The 17,853-nt window shown below is 51.6% G+C and overlaps 10 protein-coding genes across 10 annotated transcripts; 8 read left to right on the top strand and 2 right to left on the bottom strand.

Moving 5' to 3' along the window:
- Nucleotides 1-110: 110 nt before the first annotated feature.
- On the top strand, nucleotides 111-442 carry M409DRAFT_54210 (uncharacterized protein; the record flags this gene model as incomplete). The annotated part of the gene is made up of 1 exon (XM_033812638.1): nucleotides 111-442. A coding segment is annotated over one exon (332 nt), but the record flags the coding sequence as incomplete, so codon positions are not given.
- Nucleotides 443-1,697: 1,255 nt separating this feature from the next.
- On the bottom strand, nucleotides 1,698-2,810 carry M409DRAFT_54209 (uncharacterized protein; the record flags this gene model as incomplete). The annotated part of the gene is made up of 2 exons (XM_033812637.1): nucleotides 1,698-2,144; nucleotides 2,280-2,810. The coding sequence occupies 2 exons, from the start codon at nucleotides 2,808-2,810 to the stop codon at nucleotides 1,698-1,700; spliced, it is 978 nt and encodes a 325-aa protein (XP_033668519.1).
- A 1,033-nt stretch (nucleotides 2,811-3,843) lies between these two features.
- M409DRAFT_66106 (uncharacterized protein) lies at nucleotides 3,844-4,893 on the top strand (the record flags this gene model as incomplete). The annotated part of the gene is made up of 3 exons (XM_033816788.1): nucleotides 3,844-4,229; nucleotides 4,297-4,706; nucleotides 4,877-4,893. 3 exons carry the CDS (start codon nucleotides 3,844-3,846, stop codon nucleotides 4,891-4,893), a joined length of 813 nt encoding a protein of 270 aa, XP_033668518.1.
- A 1,258-nt stretch (nucleotides 4,894-6,151) lies between these two features.
- Nucleotides 6,152-6,679, top strand: M409DRAFT_34590 (uncharacterized protein; the record flags this gene model as incomplete). Its single annotated transcript, XM_033810328.1, has 1 exon — nucleotides 6,152-6,679. A coding segment is annotated over one exon (528 nt), but the record flags the coding sequence as incomplete, so codon positions are not given.
- Nucleotides 6,680-7,691: 1,012 nt separating this feature from the next.
- Nucleotides 7,692-8,589, top strand: M409DRAFT_66105 (uncharacterized protein; the record flags this gene model as incomplete). Its single annotated transcript, XM_033816787.1, has 3 exons — nucleotides 7,692-7,748; nucleotides 7,808-8,060; nucleotides 8,108-8,589. The coding sequence occupies 3 exons, from the start codon at nucleotides 7,692-7,694 to the stop codon at nucleotides 8,587-8,589; spliced, it is 792 nt and encodes a 263-aa protein (XP_033668516.1).
- A 375-nt stretch (nucleotides 8,590-8,964) lies between these two features.
- On the top strand, nucleotides 8,965-9,444 carry M409DRAFT_22427 (uncharacterized protein; the record flags this gene model as incomplete). Its single annotated transcript, XM_033806332.1, has 1 exon — nucleotides 8,965-9,444. The coding sequence occupies one exon, from the start codon at nucleotides 8,965-8,967 to the stop codon at nucleotides 9,442-9,444; it is 480 nt and encodes a 159-aa protein (XP_033668515.1).
- A 310-nt stretch (nucleotides 9,445-9,754) lies between these two features.
- M409DRAFT_54206 (uncharacterized protein) lies at nucleotides 9,755-10,479 on the bottom strand (the record flags this gene model as incomplete). The annotated part of the gene is made up of 3 exons (XM_033812636.1): nucleotides 9,755-10,027; nucleotides 10,080-10,188; nucleotides 10,256-10,479. 3 exons carry the CDS (start codon nucleotides 10,477-10,479, stop codon nucleotides 9,755-9,757), a joined length of 606 nt encoding a protein of 201 aa, XP_033668514.1.
- Nucleotides 10,480-11,740: 1,261 nt separating this feature from the next.
- Nucleotides 11,741-12,238, top strand: M409DRAFT_54205 (uncharacterized protein; the record flags this gene model as incomplete). Its single annotated transcript, XM_033812635.1, has 1 exon — nucleotides 11,741-12,238. One exon carries the CDS (start codon nucleotides 11,741-11,743, stop codon nucleotides 12,236-12,238), a length of 498 nt encoding a protein of 165 aa, XP_033668513.1.
- A 1,149-nt stretch (nucleotides 12,239-13,387) lies between these two features.
- M409DRAFT_22424 (uncharacterized protein) lies at nucleotides 13,388-15,205 on the top strand (the record flags this gene model as incomplete). Its single annotated transcript, XM_033806331.1, has 1 exon — nucleotides 13,388-15,205. One exon carries the CDS (start codon nucleotides 13,388-13,390, stop codon nucleotides 15,203-15,205), a length of 1,818 nt encoding a protein of 605 aa, XP_033668512.1.
- A 971-nt stretch (nucleotides 15,206-16,176) lies between these two features.
- On the top strand, nucleotides 16,177-17,739 carry M409DRAFT_54203 (uncharacterized protein; the record flags this gene model as incomplete). The annotated part of the gene is made up of 1 exon (XM_033812634.1): nucleotides 16,177-17,739. The coding sequence occupies one exon, from the start codon at nucleotides 16,177-16,179 to the stop codon at nucleotides 17,737-17,739; it is 1,563 nt and encodes a 520-aa protein (XP_033668511.1).
- Nucleotides 17,740-17,853: the final 114 nt, after the last annotated feature.

Here is a 17,853-nt window from a genome sequence, read left to right as displayed (position 1 = left end):
AGCTCTACTTTTTACTTTTCTAGTATAAGTAAATTATCTACTAGTATTATTAATACGACCGGAACGCCTTATAACTAGTTAATCTATTTTATATCGATCTCGATTTATAGGAATATTCTCTATCCCTAGGGACAGCGTCGAAAACCTAGAATACTTAACTGTCCCTAGGGATAGCGTCGAAAATATAGAATACTTAACTATCTCTAGGGATAGCGCTAAAACCCTAGAAAATTTAACTGTCCCTAGGGATAGCGCCGAAAACCTAGAACACTTAACTATCCCTAGGGACAGCCCTAAAAACCTAGAAAATTTAACTGTCCCTAGGGATAGCGCCGAAAACCTAGAATACTTAACTATCCCTAGGGACAGCCCTAAAAACCTAGAAAATTTAACTATCCCTAGGGATAGCGCCGAAAACCGAGAAAATTCTATCTATCCCTAGTGATAGTACCTATTTCCCGGAAATACCTAGGCCTAACTCTAGGGTCTAAGAGCGTTTTCGAGGTATAAAATATCGTTTACTAGCTCTACTACTATAGGGAAGAAGATTATAGCTGCCTATACCGCGACTCTTAAGCGTTATACCCTAGAGCTAAGTAGTAACGATATATCTATTATCCTACCGGATATAGATATAAATAAAGTTATACCGGAGCTTATTATAGGCGCCTTTTAGAACTCCGGATAGATCTACGTTACTATAAAGCGTATTTATATTTACGAGGATATCTACGCTAAGATACTCTAAGAAATAGTTAAGGTTACCTAGACCTTATACGCGGGTATTCTAGGCTCTAGCTCTAAGGATCCCGGTACTCTACTTAGACCGGTCTAAAATAAAATATAGTACGAAAAGGTTAAAGAATTCTTTACGGATACTAAGTAGAAAGGTTATAGATTCGCCTCTAGCTATCTAGATATAGCGGACGGTAAAGGCTTCTATATCTAGCTATCTATTATCGATAACCCGCTAGATAATACTCGTATTATACGAGAAGAACCTTTCGGACTAGTACGTTTACTCTTAAATCTTTTATAGCGTTACTTTACTAATATCCCTTCTATAGATCGTTCCTATACTAAAGTAGACGGACGAAGAGTAAGTTATCGAGCGTACTAACGATACGCTCGACGGACTAGGGGCGTGTATCTAGAGTAATAATATTCCCCGAGTAGAGAGAATCGGCAAGAGGCTTAAAGCTAGCTCTGTCTTTATTAATTCTTGGGAAAAGCCTAGTCCGTAGGTTATCTTCGGAGGCTATAAGCAGAGTAGTATTAGTAGTAAATAGGGAAAGGTAAGCGATCGAGGTATGTTCGTATTAGAGCCTGAGAACGCTAATTACAGTCTCTAGGATGGTCTCAAGTCTTATTGCAATCCTGTAAGAATATAATATGAAGCTGAATACCGCAGTCTTATCACTAACCGATCTTCTAGCACGTCTTCCACACCTACAGGCGGAAGTGAGATCGTCCACTCCCGGCGGCGGTCCCAGGAAAGACATGGAAGTATCGCGACGAAAGTAGAAGAAAATTTCGCTGAATGAAAAGTCTGCCATTGATATTGCGTGTCGTGTTGCTCTTCATCATTCGTCCAAACAGACGTATTACGAGACCGGTTCTGAGCTTCTGAATTGGTTTAGGCCTTTGCCTTTACCCATATGTGCTGGTAAACACAGGTGTAATATCGACACTGACCGTCAGTCCAACTTCACACCGAACGATCCCAGTATACCATAATCAATCTTGACTGGCTCCAGCATAGTCTCCGAATTTGATAGTCCATACACGTCGATGGCAGCTAGCCGGTCGTCCCATCGCGGAATCGTCACATTAGCCACCCACTCTGTAATCACCTTCTCAAAGTACGCCTGTGGGGCCCAGGGATTGCTTGGATTCGCTGCTGTCACAAGACCAAGCAAGAACTCGGCCGACAGCTCGTTGGATCCATTATTGTAAGGCTTCGCGGCTTCCAGCAAGGCATACTTGCACGTCTCGAACAGGTCCAGGACGTACTCTTTGGCGATTTGGACGTCCGTTCTGTTGCCGGGGACGTTCACGTGGCCGCCGACGAAGTACTCGAAATCGTAGAGCATGACTTGCTCGTGCGCTTTAATGTAGCCCGGAAGGTCTTCGGCTTCGCCGAGCTTGGATTATGTTCCCCAGCCGGGATAGATGACATCCACGAGCATTAGGATCTTTTGGTGGGGAGCCCAGATGAAGATGTTCCCCGGTTCGTGATTGCTGCCTCGGTAATCGAGCTGCAAGGTCTGATTGCAGACGTTCAGAGTGTATGAGTCCTCGAATGTTATCGTTGGATAGAGGCGGTGTCCGTAGTCGCCGATTGCGGCGAGTTTCGTGGCCGTCTCTTTCTGTGCGATGAATGTGACGTTGTCCAGCGTGCCTAATAGATATGCGGCACTGATGTGGTCGGCATGGTGATGGCTGTAAACGACGTGGGAGACTGGGAGATCCGTAACGCTACGGATAGCCTTGAGGATGTTGATGCCGAGGGTTGCTGGTGCGTCGACGACAATGACGCTGTGGCAGGCAACGAGGAAGAAGTGATTGTATCCACCATCTGTCACGAAGTAGCCGCCGTTGCCGAGAGATTGCATGTAGTATTCGTCATTGTTGAGTTGAGAACCGGCTTGTTGTTCGGAGACTGGATAGTACGTCGGTGTTGATTGGGGTTCTATCGTAGGCGTGTATGCTCCCGTGACTGAAGCAGAAAGAAGTGCTGTTGGAGAGGCTGTAGCTTTCGCGATGGCGAGAGCGTAGGCGATGGACGTAAGCAATTTTCTCAAACTCATCTTGCCTGTCCCATGCCATCAAGGTCGCGATGCAGCGGATACTTAATGTCGAAAGCAAGGTCAATGCGCGCTGCGTTACTCCATCGTTCAGAATCTCGCCAAGCAAGCGTATAGCGAGTTCGTTGACACCTCATGATCTTGCCAAGGAGAAGTAAAGGCGCACCCAATGAAGTGAGAAAACTGTTTTATCTTGCGTAGAGTCAGCAGCAGTTTTTTCCTAGGCTGAAAATCTGGCGGCTGTGGACGGCCAAGTCGAAGCTTGCAGTGGCCTTTCTAGCTATACGTCTCGCGCTAAAGCAGCCACCAGTTCTCGTACTTGGCAAGTGTTACCATTATTGTTGCCGGGAACGTCTCAGAACGAGCTTTGTGCTCATCACGCGGAGGGTATACGCCTGCAATAGCTGCATGGCTGGTGATCCTCATCGCACTGGCTTCACTATTGGAGATGCCGAGTAACCGCCTGGTCGATTTGCGATGATGTTTCCCACTTCTCTTTCCCGTCTCAAAAAGATGGAACGAAGGTTGAACCTTGGCGATGATTGTAGAAGGGATTGGACACGGAAGTGGAAGAAGAAGTGGATAGAGGAAGATGTTGCCGTAGATTCGCACCGGATATTTGTTTTTCCGAGTCTCATGCGGCCAAGACATGACGTGAATCTTGGCCCTCAACTTCCCTCCACTGCGTTCCTCATCCTGTCTCTCTCCTTGATACCATTATCTGTTTCGCACTTTTCCATATGCACTGTTGCTTCATCTCATGACGTTTCGCTGTATTCTGCGAGATGACAGACCAGTCCTCCATTGGTCCAAGATGGGGCCGCCGCGACAAGACACTTGAAGCGAGAGGCAGCTGATGTTGGCTGCAGCTGTTGCATGGGTGCGAAAACGCACTGCCGACGCTGCGGTGGGACCGTGGGCCATCTGCAGAGGCGAAGTCGGCTCAGCTCGTCCATGGTAGCGATCAGAATGTAGGTGAAGGGAGTTGACCCTTCTATGTCTGTCCATTGCTGCGCTGTAATCTTTCAGTCCAGCCATGCGACTCCTCAACGTCCACGACCTGACCCTCCGCCAATTCAACGCTGCGAACCTCCCGAAGTATGCGATCACATCGCACCGTTGGTATGAGGACCAGGAGGCGTCGATGAGAGACCTGCCGAACGGTCTGGATATGAGCAAGAGCGGACATCGCAAGGTGAAGGGCTTTGCCGAGTATGTGAGAAAGAACGTCGAGGGTATCGAATGGATATGGATTGATACTTGCTGTATCAACCAGGACAACTCGCACGAGCTATCCGAGGCCATCAACTCCATGTTTAAGTGGTATCTCCACGCGCAGGTGTGCTTGGCCTACCTGGCAGACGTCCCGAGCACATCGGACAACAATACCTTTGAGAGAAGTGCCTGGTTCACCAGAGGATGGTATGCCATCGACTGTTAGAGACTCCTCGCGCACCCATCCCAGCTGACAGTTTCGTCCCCATCGCAGGACATTACAAGAGCTGCTTGCGCCGAAGGTGGTCGTATTCCTCACTGGCAATTGGGAGGTTATCGGCTCCAAAGGGCATTATAGCCGCAGCATAACTCCTGTGACACTCAATGTTGGTAAGTGGCTTACCCCCGAGGTCTCGTCAATCACCCGGATCCCACAGACTGTGCTCGACGATTGGCACAGCCACCAGCACTTCAGCGCCAATGCCAAACTCGCATGGGCTCAAGGGCGGGAGACTACTGCGGAAGAAGACAAGGCATATTGCCTGCTGGGCATCTTTGGAGTTTCGATGAGTGTCATCTACGGTGAAGGCCGCCAACGTGCTCGAGAGCGGCTGCGGGATGCTGTCCAAGCCAGCGGCGAGCAGCTGGATTTGACCATGGACGCCCCAGCTTCTCAATGCATCTGTGTGCCGATAGATACGGTTACGACATACATCGAAAGGGACGCGCTATCAAGACGGCTTGAAGACGAGGTCCACAGGGCTACAGACCTCGAGACAGCAGAATCCACCATTGTTGTCACGGGCACTAGCGGCTCCGGAAAAACGCAGCTCGTCAGACACTACATCGACAAGCACCAAGAGGACTATAACACCATCTTATGGATTGATGCATCGACCAAGGCGACATTGAGATGCAGCTTTGTGCGATGCTGTCGTGCTCTTTCAATCTCGTTTGGGCCATCGTCGGGCTGGGATGCAATACAAGACGCTGCTGAAGTGCAAGCCTTACGTCGCTGGCTTCGAGAACGACCAAAGCAAGACAAGTGGCTCGTGGTAGTCGATGGCGCCGATGATCTGTCGTGGAATATGCATCAATCTATACCGAGTGGCCAAGGGGGCGTAGTGCTCGTCACCACTCAGGTCCTGGACGCCGTACAGAAGCTCTGCCTGAAAGCTGCGTCGATTTGCATCCCGGACTCCATATCAACGCAAGAAGGAGTCAGTCTTCTGTGCAAGCATACCGGATTGCAGGCACGTGACGTACTCAATGAGCTCAAGCCGGTCGCGGAGAGGATCGTGCGGCGTCTCAACAAGGATCTGTTTTCGACTGACCTCGCCGGCGCTTGGATCGCGGCAAACGGAGAACACAAAACCGACTTTGGCAAGAGTATGCGGCAATATCTGGTGGACTCGGCACAGCACCGAGACGCACTCAAGGCAGATGAGAAATACAATCAGTTCAGTTCCTGCGTTCAGGCATTCTGGCTGGCGTGGGAAACAGGCGTAGCGGCGCTGAAGAGGATGGGTCCTGCGGAAGGCCGGCTGATACCACTTCTGAAACTGCTTGCATTATTTGACAAAGATAACATACAAGACGAGATGATGCGACTGGCCGCCATCGGCTTCGAGAAGACGGCTCGAAGCTTCAAGATTGATGCTCCACCGCTGCTACGACAATTGCTAGCTGTTCGTCCAAACGGAAGCTGGGATAACTCCTTCTACCGCCATGCCATCGATACATTAAAGAAGTACAGATTCCTTCGAGAGACGACAGGTCCCTGGCCCGGCGTCACCATGCACCGTATCATCCAGTGGCAGATCCAGCGCGATGCCCATGGCGAGGAAGTTTGTGCCTCATTTTCCATCCTTATCGGCGCCGCTTGCTGGAAGTTGCACGACACGCCTGTCAAGCACTTTGAGCCTTATGTCATTCCTCACCTGCCTGACTTGTCTTCACACACGGCTTTGCAGGGCTGGAATCGAGATGAGGCAGACACGACGTTGGGCTGGGTCTGCCTCAACGTGGGGCGAATCTGGCAGCGAGTCGAGAGGGACGACGTCGCCGAAGACCTGTTCGCCATTGCACGGAAGGAGCTTGCCGGGAGTCGTGGAGACAATGACTGCCGCACGCTCCAAGCCCTGGAACGTCTGGCTTTGGTGAAGAAAAGAAAGGGCGATCTGGAACGAGCGGAATCCCTGCAAATGGAGGTGGCAGAAGGATTTTCTCGTGCTCTCGGCGCGGAGAACCGTTACACGATCGAAGCTGTCGAGCGCCTTGCGCAGACCTATCGGGACCAAGGACGTTACGAAGACGCAGCCAAGACGCAGCTTAAGGCTCTGGAATCGAGGCGGAAACAGGAAGCTCGTCACCCGAGACAGACCCTCCTGGCTATGGTCAGACTGGCCCAAATCTATCGGCACCTCGAGCGTCTGGAAGAAGCTGAAAAGCTGATGACAGACGCATTGGGAGGACGACGGGCGCTGCTGGGAGACAAGCATCCACAGACACTCGATGCTGTCGGCGAGCTTGCTCTGATCTACTGGCATCGGAACGACGCCAAACAGGCCAAGAAGCTTAGAAAAGAATGCATCGAGGGTTTGGAACAGGCCCTGGGAGAGACGCATTCTTTCACTTTGGCGGCTGCCGGTCGCCTAAAAAGGATCGTCGCTAATCCCAAATCTCAGCAACAAGAACCACCGAAACCAAAGGTCAATGAAACGGCATCGACCGCCAGAACAGGCGCTGCTCAACCCCTTGACCAAGCTGAGCGACAACAGCAGCATGCACCACCAGCAGGTGTCGGCCGTTTCGACAGCGCCGACAAAACACGGCCCCCGAATACACAGGGATCCCCACCTCCCACAGTCATCCGTCGCTCATCGTCCCTCGACAGCATGCTCGTGAATTATGAGCCTGCTCTTCCCCGTGACAGTTCATCCTCTCTGTCGGATAGAAGCGGCAAGAAGTATCGTCGCAGGCGGGACACTGGGTTTGATTTGAGGCCTGTGAGGTGGGTGAGGAAGAGGCCGTTTTCGTGAGATGCTGCCGATCAACTTGCCTGCTATGTTCAGGCTTGATACGGGGTCTCACTCTTATTGGCCAGGCTCTTTGAGGTAGCACATCATTTAGCGAGTGATTGACATCCTCGGCGTAGCGTATCCGTCCTTCAAAAGCCTGCCCCCTTTTGGCTTGGTGGTCAACAAGGCTGGCGCTTTGGCCATGCCACGAGGCTATGAGTGTGTTCTTGAGATCATAGCATAGTCTACTGTGTTCTCAATGATAAGACAATTGTAAGGATCTCCATGATTTGATATTACCACGACGTTTTGCCGAAATATCATCTCGTACATTGACGGTCGCATCCTGGATTCTAGAAGAGTTGTTCATCGTACGAGGTATTGTGCTCCCCTGAATCCTACAAAGGCTTCGTTCGCTAACATATAGGAGAGAGCATGGGGTCTCGCCTCGCTTATCTGTGAGCTCCTTGAACAAAGAGGCTGCGGTGCGCGCCCGAAAGTAATTCGGACCCAAGCCGAAGGATGGCTGCGATGTCGCTGTTCGTCTCCCACTTCTCCGCACTCACACATGCTCTCATTAGATAAACGACCTCAGGCAAACGAAATATTGACTTGAGAAACGAGACTTTCATGGGTCAAGCAAGGTAGAATGACGACGGTATCTCAAAACGCCATCGAAGTTGCCCGCAAAAGTGGTCTTTGCAAAGTAAGAAGACTCTTGAATTCTACATACGCTCACGATCTCTACTCACCTCTAGCTCATAGCTGTTCGGAATCAAGCTCATCACGCACCCTTCCGTCGTCTACTTCGCTGCCAACGCCGGCTTTGATGCCCTCTTCATTGATCTGGAGCATTCAACACTTTCTCTAGAGAATGCAGCTGGTCTTTGCGTATCAGCACTGTCTCTGAACCTAACACCGTTCGTTCGAGTGCCTTATCAGTGCGGTGATGGGTTCAAACAGCGGGTGCTTGACAATGGAGCTCGAGGGATCGTCTTTCCTCACATCTACGATGAGGGCAAGCTGCACTTTCGTATCTGCGCCAACAGACTGACAGCAGGACAGGGGACGCAAAAGCCGCCGTCAGGATTTGCAAATACCCTCCGACGGGAAGCCGTTCCATGACAGGACAGTTGCCCCTTTTCGACTTCAAGACCACACCGCAGGCGAAAGTAATGCACGAAATGAACGAACATGGCTCAACAATTCTCCTTCAAATCGAGACAGTAGCAAGCGTCGACAACGTCGAAGCCATCGCCGCAGTCTCAGGCGTTGATGTCTTGCTCATAGGAGCAAACGACCTCTCCATCGAAATGGGCATCGCTGGGGATTTCGAGAACGAGCGATTTCGAGATGCTTTGAGGAAAGTGAGCAAAGCATGTCATGCGAATGGGAAGATCATGGGCTTGGCTGGTGTGTATAATCATCTGGAGTATCAGAGATGGGCCGTGAGGGAGCTGGGTGTGCGTTTGATTCTGGGAGATCAAGATGCAGCGTTGGTGGCGGCTGGGAGTAAGAAATGTGTTGAGGCTTTGAGTCGATTGTAGCGGGCATTGTCGCGAGGTCTTCTTGTTCTATTCAGGCCATTACATCTACGTCCTAGCCCCCTCAGCCTTAGCAAGCCGGCATCGACTAGCAATTGTTCTGAAAGGCGACTGTCGTACACCGTTATGTGGGATTGCTGTTGAGTTTGAAGCAGTATGAATGATCCAAGCTATACACTACCAGTTGGTAAGGGCTAAGAGTTGGAACAGAGGTCTACTACATGGACGCGTGGGAAAGAATGTAGATTCATGTTGGTAGAGTGACGTACCGACGTAGTCTAATCCGTAATCCACGGCTGCTGTGCGATCGTCACTTACGTCACAACTCGTTTTCAGCTACCTAGGTACATTGTGCAGAGGCTGGAGCTGAATCTCGACATGGCCACACCGCGAGATAAATACCCTCAGATCGCAAGAACTCTGGAAGGCATCACTCGCAGAGCTATCGAAGCCGTCAACAATCGCCAGTGGGACTCTACAGCCGACCCCTGGATCCACTTCGCAGAAGACCACATCTACGACCTGCAATGGCGGAACGATCTCATCTCCGCCATGCGGGAACAAAAACGATGCCGCCCGGAATTAGAGCCTCTGGAGCCAACAGGGCATCAGTTTGTCGACTTTGAGAAGACCATTGCTCACGTAGCACCAGAGTTTCATGTGTGCATTGCCAATGTTGAGATGACGGTGGTGGATCCGGACGCAGCGCATGCTACGGTCATGGTCGAGGCTGAGGAGACTGGGGTCCCTCCAGGGGTTACCAGGCCGTGCATGGTGGCGCTGGACTTTAGCAAGCGGGATGGGAACTGGCTCTGTACGATGCTGCGGTCTGTTGCTGGCATAGATTCGACGTCTTGAGATCGTAAGTCAATGCATTCCTTTCTCCGAGCGGATTCTGGAAGAACATCCTAATGAGATGACGATAGGTCAATCTCGATCCTCTGTGCAAGTTACTAGTCGGACCGCTGCAGAAATGGCTGCTGCAGCTGTTTGGAAGAACTACTTGTTCTGTCTGATCAAAAGCATTGCTAGGCCTGTCTTAACCATCCAGATTTGAGTTTTACCATCTTATCTCCCTGTCAGGGTAGTGGGGTCCCTTTGTCTATTGCTCATCCGCTGCGATGATCTATCTACGGAGGCGACAGCGTCACCTGCTCAATCGAACAAGTCACAAATCCACCGCTCGAGCTCGACGACACCCTTCGAAATCGATGGTCACATTTGTATACTGTGGATTTGCAGTACACCAACTCGTCTCGCTCGTCTCGGCGACTACTTGAACGTTTTGGAAGACTACGTTGCCGAAGTCCCAGTTGTTGTCGTAGAGCTCGACAGCGAAGAGGGCTTGATTGAGACGTTTTTGGACCCCGAAGTCGTAGCTGACTGATTGTCCGCTGGCGGAGGTGGAATTGATGGTCCAATTTCCGCTGCCGACGGGGTCCTAGTCGATGTGTCATTGGGCACTTGAGGATGATATAGGGCTGTTGGCTCACTTCAATCATGGAGAAGCCAAGTTGTTGATTGACCGAGGCATCGACACCACCGCCGTAGGGCTCACTCGGTGTGCCGTAGTATGTGTTGCCAAAGTACCAGTGATTGTTCCTAATCAGAACATGTTCAGCATCTTGACCGTTGAAGCCACTTCTTGAGTAGTGGTCGGTTCACTCACCGTCCGTCGAGAACATTCTGCAAAACACCTGAGTTGTCTGGAGGCTGGAGGCCTGGCCAGACATATGTTGTGCCACCGCTGGGTACTCTTGGAGGGACAACGAGCGTGCCCTTGAACTGAGTGACGTATGAGACGAAGTAGGATGCGGTATGGAAGGCCCCGTCTGCTAGAACAACGGAGGGTAGAGCGAGGCTGCCAAGTAGGCAGGTGTACTTCGAGAACATCTCCGAAGATTGACCTTGGACGAGGAGCTGCAAGGATCAGGCCGACTGAATGACAATTGTTTCGGTTGCTTCAAAGACATCGTGCCTGCTCTTATACCTTCTGCTGTACTATAGAGTACCCGATATCTGTCTGAACTGCTATTCCAATACGGCTAAAACGTAATGACCGGAATGAACATGTCTCAATCATCCACCAATCGTCACGGCTTGTTGCAGTGACCGGCGGCAAAGATAAAGCACCTGCTGTCTTGATTATGACCCCCATGCCGATAGTGTCGGGAGTTTGGAGTTTACAGTTTGAGTGTGCATCCTGGTGTAGATCACGGAGCACGTTCAGCTTTGATCCGTCACACAAGCAGCCGCTGAGGAACATTGTGGTCATATTTATTCGATGCATGAAATGCATGCTCATTGCTTACAGTTGCAGTTCAGTGAGACCGTTTGCAGTGTGGACTTGACAACGAGCCTGGTGAATGATAAGGCTGACAAGCCACGGATTTGCCCATCTCCACTCCTCCACATCCCTTACCTCCACACACCCCAGGGACCCCACAAGGCTAGAGGGCAGCCGCTAAAGAAAATTGAAGTGAAAGTAGTCGCCTACCATTTGGCTACTACCCAAACAAGACAATGCTTAGCGAGATCTACTGCGTGGAAATGATTTCAGCCCAATGGGAGTTTTTCGCTATTGCATGATGCATACTATCTACTGTGAGCTACCTCCTAGCCCCGTGGGATACATCCTAATTCTCCACGAATGACGGGCTACAACGGTGTTCCTACCAGACTAGTAGCTACAGGCAGACAGCATTGCACTTCCACCTTTAGCAATATACAAGGACAAATCCGAAGCACACCGAGAATTCGAGCACCAAGCTGACGTCAAAGTACGAGCATTGTCGAAAGTGTACTTCAAAACACCAAGCACGAACTAACCTGACGAGCAACTTTCCCCCAATGTAGCTGATGTTGCGCCAGAATCACCAGTCTACTCGGGCAATCGATGAAGACCTACTATTCCAGTTTGCGACCATGTCCTGTGACTCTCCGATGCTATTTGTGCAGTCTTGAAGAGTCTCAGCCCCACGCTTTTGTTACAATGACTCACTTCGAAAGAGCGGATTCAGCTCGCCGCCTGGTATTTATGGGCCCTACATAAGACGTATCCGAGCACAAAAAGAAGCACTGAACTGCTAAAACCTCTCTAGTCGATCACCATCGTGGCACGGGACTCTCATACCCGAACAGCGACCTCAACGAAATGGTTGAACCAGGATCGCCGCACAGGCTATCAACCATCACTCTCCGCGAGATCACAGAAGACAACTGGCGGCCTGTGGCGAACCTCATAGTGCTGCCAACACAACAAGGCAGCCTCGCACCAAATCCAATGTCAATGGTCGAAGCCCACTATTCGGAGGATTCCTGGATGCGGGCCGTATTTCCGGACGAAACAATCGTCGGCTTCCTGATGATGGCTTTGTGGCCGCCGACCGACGGCTATGATATCTGGCGGTTCATGATCGACCATCGCTATCAACACTTGGGGTTTGGAAAAACTGTGGTGGGCATGGCGATTGAGCATGTGAGGAAGACATATCCGTCTGCGAAGAGAATAGGGGTAATGTCTACGCCAAAGGAAGGGAGAGACACTGTCAAGGCCGAGGACTCGCCGTTCCTATTCTACGAGAGGCTGGGCTTTCGGCAGACTGAGCCTCCAGATGAAGATGGCGACGTGATGATGAAGATGGATTTGTGATTTACTTGTAGATTCCATCACATGCTCGTTCGAACTCGGCCATTTGTCAAATCGAGTACAGATAATGAAGAATACGATTTGCGGAAGAAGAAGGTGATGCCCAGCGTGGAATTTTGGCTGCGATGAGTCCTGACAGGGCGGTGGGTGGCCACAGCCACACCAGTAGGTCGACAGGGGCCTTATCATATATTGTAGGGTTCAATGTAGGACGAGTCTGAATCTTGTGAGTTTCGTGTTGTGATCAGCTGTTCTCAAGGACACGCATTCTTGGCCATGTCCTCTCATTTCTGTGATCGCTCACGAGGCTGCGCCGGTTGACTCGATGATTGAGATTAACAAGGTCGACCACGTCATTTCCACGGTCGTCAGCATCCTAGCATGCCCAAAAGCCTTAAGTTCGATAAGCATATCGTTCCTGTCTCAAGAAGTGAGTAGGTCCCTGTCCAAGTTAAGGCTGCGAACCCTTGGCTCCTGCTTCATGTGCGTCAGTTGACCAAAACAGGCGATTGCAGACTGTATCGGTTCTTGTTGAGTCAAGCACTGCGCAGTCTCATCGGCAACCCCCAGAGTATCTTCTGGATAGAGGAGGAAAGCATCCCCTCGTCGCAGAATTAGCCCAACCAAGAGAGTGGTCGTCGATCACTGCATGCAGCGAAACTTTGCTTCGCGGGTCCAGTTAGACGCCTTCTGCTCCCGTAAGGCTGAGGAAAAGAAGCATATGGCATCAACAACACCGCTGAAGTTCTTCACTGCTTTGATTTATATACCTCATCGGCATTAACAGACGGACATTGTTGCGAAGTCGGCTCCCGGCACACGGCACATTATACCGCGAACGCGGCTCCAGAATGGAGAAGTGGAGCACAGCATGCAGTAGCTTCGCCGAGATAGGCGCAGCCACCAGTTTCTTTTAAAAGACTCCCGTCAACACAAACTCCGATGTCCCAACTGGTCGGTGAGTTTGATCTCTTGTCCCAAAGTTTCCGCAACTCGTTGCCGACGAAGCCTTTGAATGTTGGGGTAAGGTTCACGGTACGAACATCGACATCCAGGGACGAGAGTCTTAATTGGGCATACCTTGGAACTTCAATTCCGAATTACGATTTTATTGTTTGTTTCGATGGTAGACGATCTTGTGCGGCAAGCGTGATGGTTGACGATGGCAAATCTACGTCTGCATCGGCAGAAGGGGCTGCTGAGAGCAGTATAAGAAGCCATGAGAATCCAGGAGGGAACGGAGAGTCCAAGGACAAGAAAGGCACCAATATGACGGCAGAGGAGAAAGAAGTCTTCACTCCAACGCTCTCGCACGACGAGTGGAAGAGCTTGACCGCCGAGGCCTCGGAGCAACGACATGCTACACCATCTCCAAAGCCTTCTTCCATTTCCTCAATACGCTCTGAAAGGGAAGATGCCAGGCCCACCCTCACCAGAACGATCTCAGGACCGCCATACAGCATCTTCTCACCGAATACGAAACTCTTCATCGTGATCGCCGTCTCGGTTTCCTCCCTGATCTCCCCATTCGGGGCCACAACATTCTATCCTGCACTGGACACCATCGCCGCAGACTACCACGTCACCCCGACCCTGATCAATCTCTCCCTGACGACCTACATGATCGCCCAAGCCATAGCCCCAGCGCTGATAGCAGGCATGTCTGACCAGAACGGTCGTCGACTGTCGTATATTGTCTGCTTCATCATCTTCGGCTGTGCTAACATTGGTCTTGCACTGCAACACAACTACGCCGCTCTTCTCATTCTTCGAATGGTTCAGGCATTTGGCTGCAGTGCTGCAATTGCTCTCTCAAACGCCGTTGTGGCGGACATCGCTACTTCTGCTGAACGTGGAAAATACATGGGCTATGCCACTGCAGGCTTGCTCTTCGGTCCGGCATTCGGCCCTACCATCGGCGGTCTCTTCGCACAGTTCCTCGGCTGGAGATGGACGTTCTGGTTCTTGGTCATCTTCACGGGTGTGCTGTTGGTCGTCTTCATTCTGCTCTTTCCAGAAACATGCCGAAATGTCGTTGGCAATGGCAGCATCCCAGCTAGAGGGGTCAATCGATCGATCATCGGCCATCTCAGCCAGAAGAGATGGGCAGAGCAGAACGGGACACCATCATCAGCAGACGACTCCACAGAGCTGAACCGTGGCAGGAAGAGAGCTTCTTTCCCAAACCCTCTGCGGACACTTCGGATTCTTGCTGACCCGGAGAGCTGTGCCATCTTGTTGTACAATGGATTCTTTTTCACCGGCATGATGGTTGTCACCAGCTCCGTACCCACCCTCTACGCCCATACCTACAATCTCAATACACTCGAGATAGGTCTTTGCTTCATATCGATGGGCATGGGATCACTGACCTCGACGTTGACCATGGGCCATGCGGCAGACTGGAATTTCCGTCGCCATGCCAAACGGTTAGGCTTCGACATCAAGAAAGGTCGACAACAAGACTTGAGTAGCTTCCCAATCGAACGAGTCAGATTCGAAATCGTCTTCCCGGGTCATCTCATCGGAACAATGGCATTCGTCGTGTTTGGCTGGACTCTCGATGCCGGAGTCTCCCTCGCAGGGCCGGAGATAGCGCTGTTCTTCATCGGGTTCGGAGTCAGCACAAGCTTCAACGTCACCAACACTCTCCTCATCGACCTATACAAGGACCAGCCGGCTACGGCGACAGCAGCCGTCAATTTCGTCCGGTGTCTGATGTCTGCCGGAGGAGCTGCCGCGATCATCCCTATGACGCAGGCAATGGGAATCGGGTGGGCATTCACGTTCATCGCTCTGCTATATGTCATCCTGCTGGGAGCGGTGTTCTGGATGATGGCGAAGGGTCAGACGTTGAGAGCGAAAGCGGCCGAGAAGAAGCAGAGGCAGGAGGATAAGGCTGCAGCGGCGAATCGGCAGACGGAGCTCGAAGAAGCGCCGGTCGTGGTCGAGGAGAAAGTGGAGAAGTGACTCTTATTCGGCAGATACAGCCTACAGATTGTAATAGAAGCGTCGTCATGCAGAGTCTGTTCCTCGTATGTCTCCTTTGCCCTAAGAAAAGACGACCTCGTTGGATTTTTGACCCACAGCATCCACTCGTCGGCCCCCATCGACTATGTTCGACCCCGAAGCCCTTGTCATTACCAAGCACATGGCCTGCAGGGGAACCAATCCTGCAGGGGAACCAATCCTGCAGCCTGCAGTTCATGTCAATATCAGGAATTGCCGGCTTCGATCAACGCAGCCTGCTTCGTATCCCCTCAGCGCAACCCCTGCTATGACTGCCAGTCATCAGTTGGTAAGAAGCTTTACTTACTCAAGTGCCGTCCTCCTGCATGATAGATATTGTGTGACTGCTTCCACCGCCTCTGGGCCATCGGATTCGCGCCGAGCTCCGGGCTTCTATCTCCGAGGGTCTTGTTATTCAGCTATGTCACGACACAGGGCTAGACGTAGGTTTTGGTGCACAATGGAGCCATCCTAAGCCTATCCTTATCATCTTTTCAGCTCAGGGCAGTGTCGTGTAGGTCTCCGAACTGTTGGAGCTGCAGTATAGACTCTGTGATTGGACCTGTTCGCCCGTATCGAGGTGTAGTGAGTTAGAGAGGCGATTAGGTCTGGCTTCGGCGTATTGCTCTTCCGCGCGCGGGGGGCACTCGTACAAGAGGGAAGCGACAGACGGTGCTGAGTCTCGGCTGGCGAGTCTTGGAGCACTTTCTCCTCCACCACCAGCACGTGGCAGATGTCCAAGCCAGTTAGTCTCTTGTGGGTGAATAAGGACGCCAAGTCACAATCCTTGTCTCACTCTGAACATGTGGAGCGGATCCAGCTCCTCTCGCATGCCCAAAGGACCAGCCGACTGAGCCCTCGTCAGCCGCGGAAATCAAAACCCTTATCGACATCGACCAAGAAGCGAAAAGACAGCGAGACGGTATATAAGGATGACTCCCGCGCCCCAAGTCCTCCAATCCGCCCGCCACCAACACTATACCCGGCCTGGAGCGAGGACGAGCGGAGGAGCTTCCTCTTCTTCCAGCAAGTCACGGTCCGGAAGATCGTCACCCTGCATCGAGATTTCGCCTTTTGGACCGAGCATGTTCCTAAACTGGCAAGACAAGCATGGAGCCTTTCGACACTTGGTCGTTGCGATTGCATCCACGCACGAGCTTCTGCTCCACGTGGATTCTATCAGGCTGGACGTCTTTGCACTGACGCAATGTAACAAGGCTACGGAGCTACTGCGTGCGAGATCGGACTGGCAGCCGTCGTACTTAGTCGTCAGCTGCATTCTGATGGTGGCGTACAGCCTGCTGAGATGCGACTACGCCCACGCCGATTTGGGCGTCGAGAACGGATTGAAGATTCCCCTCTGCGAGGCCATTTGCAAGAACAGCTGCTGTGCAAGCGCAGAGGCAGGGGGAGGTTACAAAACCATTCTCACACGACTTGGGAAATCTCATGGCTTCAAACTGTGGACGCCGGATATCTCTCACCAGTTCGAAAAGTCGACCGCGAGCCAATCGTGCATGACGATTGAGACGGATCATGTTCGGGGTCCGTTCACCAGTACTGGTCAGATTTTGAAGGCATACAAAGACATCATGATCCAGGTGGTGGCGCGGCTCATGAGAAACCTTGCGAGAGGAGCATACATTCCCCAGCATAGTCCCGTGGCACAAGAAGCAATTCGGCAGCTGGCCATGTTTGCATATTACTGGGAGAAGATGTACAGCGAACTCCCTGAAGGAGCAGAGGCTGAACGTCTTGAGCTAAAGCACCTTCGAATCGGCCTCGATTACGCCTACGTTCTGTTCTTCTCCAAAATTATCAGCCCGCGAGAGAGGACTTTCGACGCATACTCCAGCATTGTCGACCATGCACTCGACCTCGCAGAAGATGTCATGGCTGCATATCAGGATGGCCGACCGGTTGTGTACGTAGACCGTGTGGTCAACGGCCCACTCTTCAGCATGGCCATGTGTTCCCGGTGTCCCAAGCACAAAGAGAGAGCCATGAGGATGCTTCGTGCCCAATCCGGCTCCCCCGACGGACTCGACCACTGGCTGCGAGGGATAATAATCGACCTACTCGTACAAGCCGAGAACCGAGAATGGGGCGAGCGAGAACTGCATGCCTACCTACCGAAAGACAGAATCACTTTTTCCGACATGTCCTGCCACGAACAGACAATTCGCATGGACTCCGCCGTCGTCGGCCCGACGACTGAATACTTCGACTTTATCGAGACAGAAGCGGACTGGGAGCCCTGGTTCGGACCGGGCATTACCTCCAGCATGGTTCATGATGCGTGCCAGGGGATCATGGCGGCGTACCGCACGTATGGGAAGCCGAGGCCGACTGAGGCTCCTTGTGGTTATGTTCGCGAGATGAGGTATAAAGGGAGGCCGGTTCAGGTGCTTTGGGACGAGGATTGGCGGCCGGAGGGAGTCTCTGAAGAGTCTTCTGATGATGACTGTGAAGGCATCACTGATGATTCAGATTGAACTGTGATTGCAGGTGTCTGTCATTATCTTAGTATGTTGATATCGAGGAAATCAAAACTCGGACTAATTGTCGGTTTCCAAAAAATACCGATCTCATCGTGTTCATGCTTCTCG

The sequence above is a fragment of the Zasmidium cellare genome (assembly GCF_010093935.1).
Source record: "Zasmidium cellare ATCC 36951 unplaced genomic scaffold M409scaffold_15, whole genome shotgun sequence".
In the NCBI taxonomy this organism is placed as follows: Eukaryota; Fungi; Ascomycota; class Dothideomycetes; order Mycosphaerellales; family Mycosphaerellaceae; genus Zasmidium; species Zasmidium cellare.
Note: the sequence above shows the minus strand (reverse complement) of the source record. Positions and strands in the feature narration are given on the sequence as shown.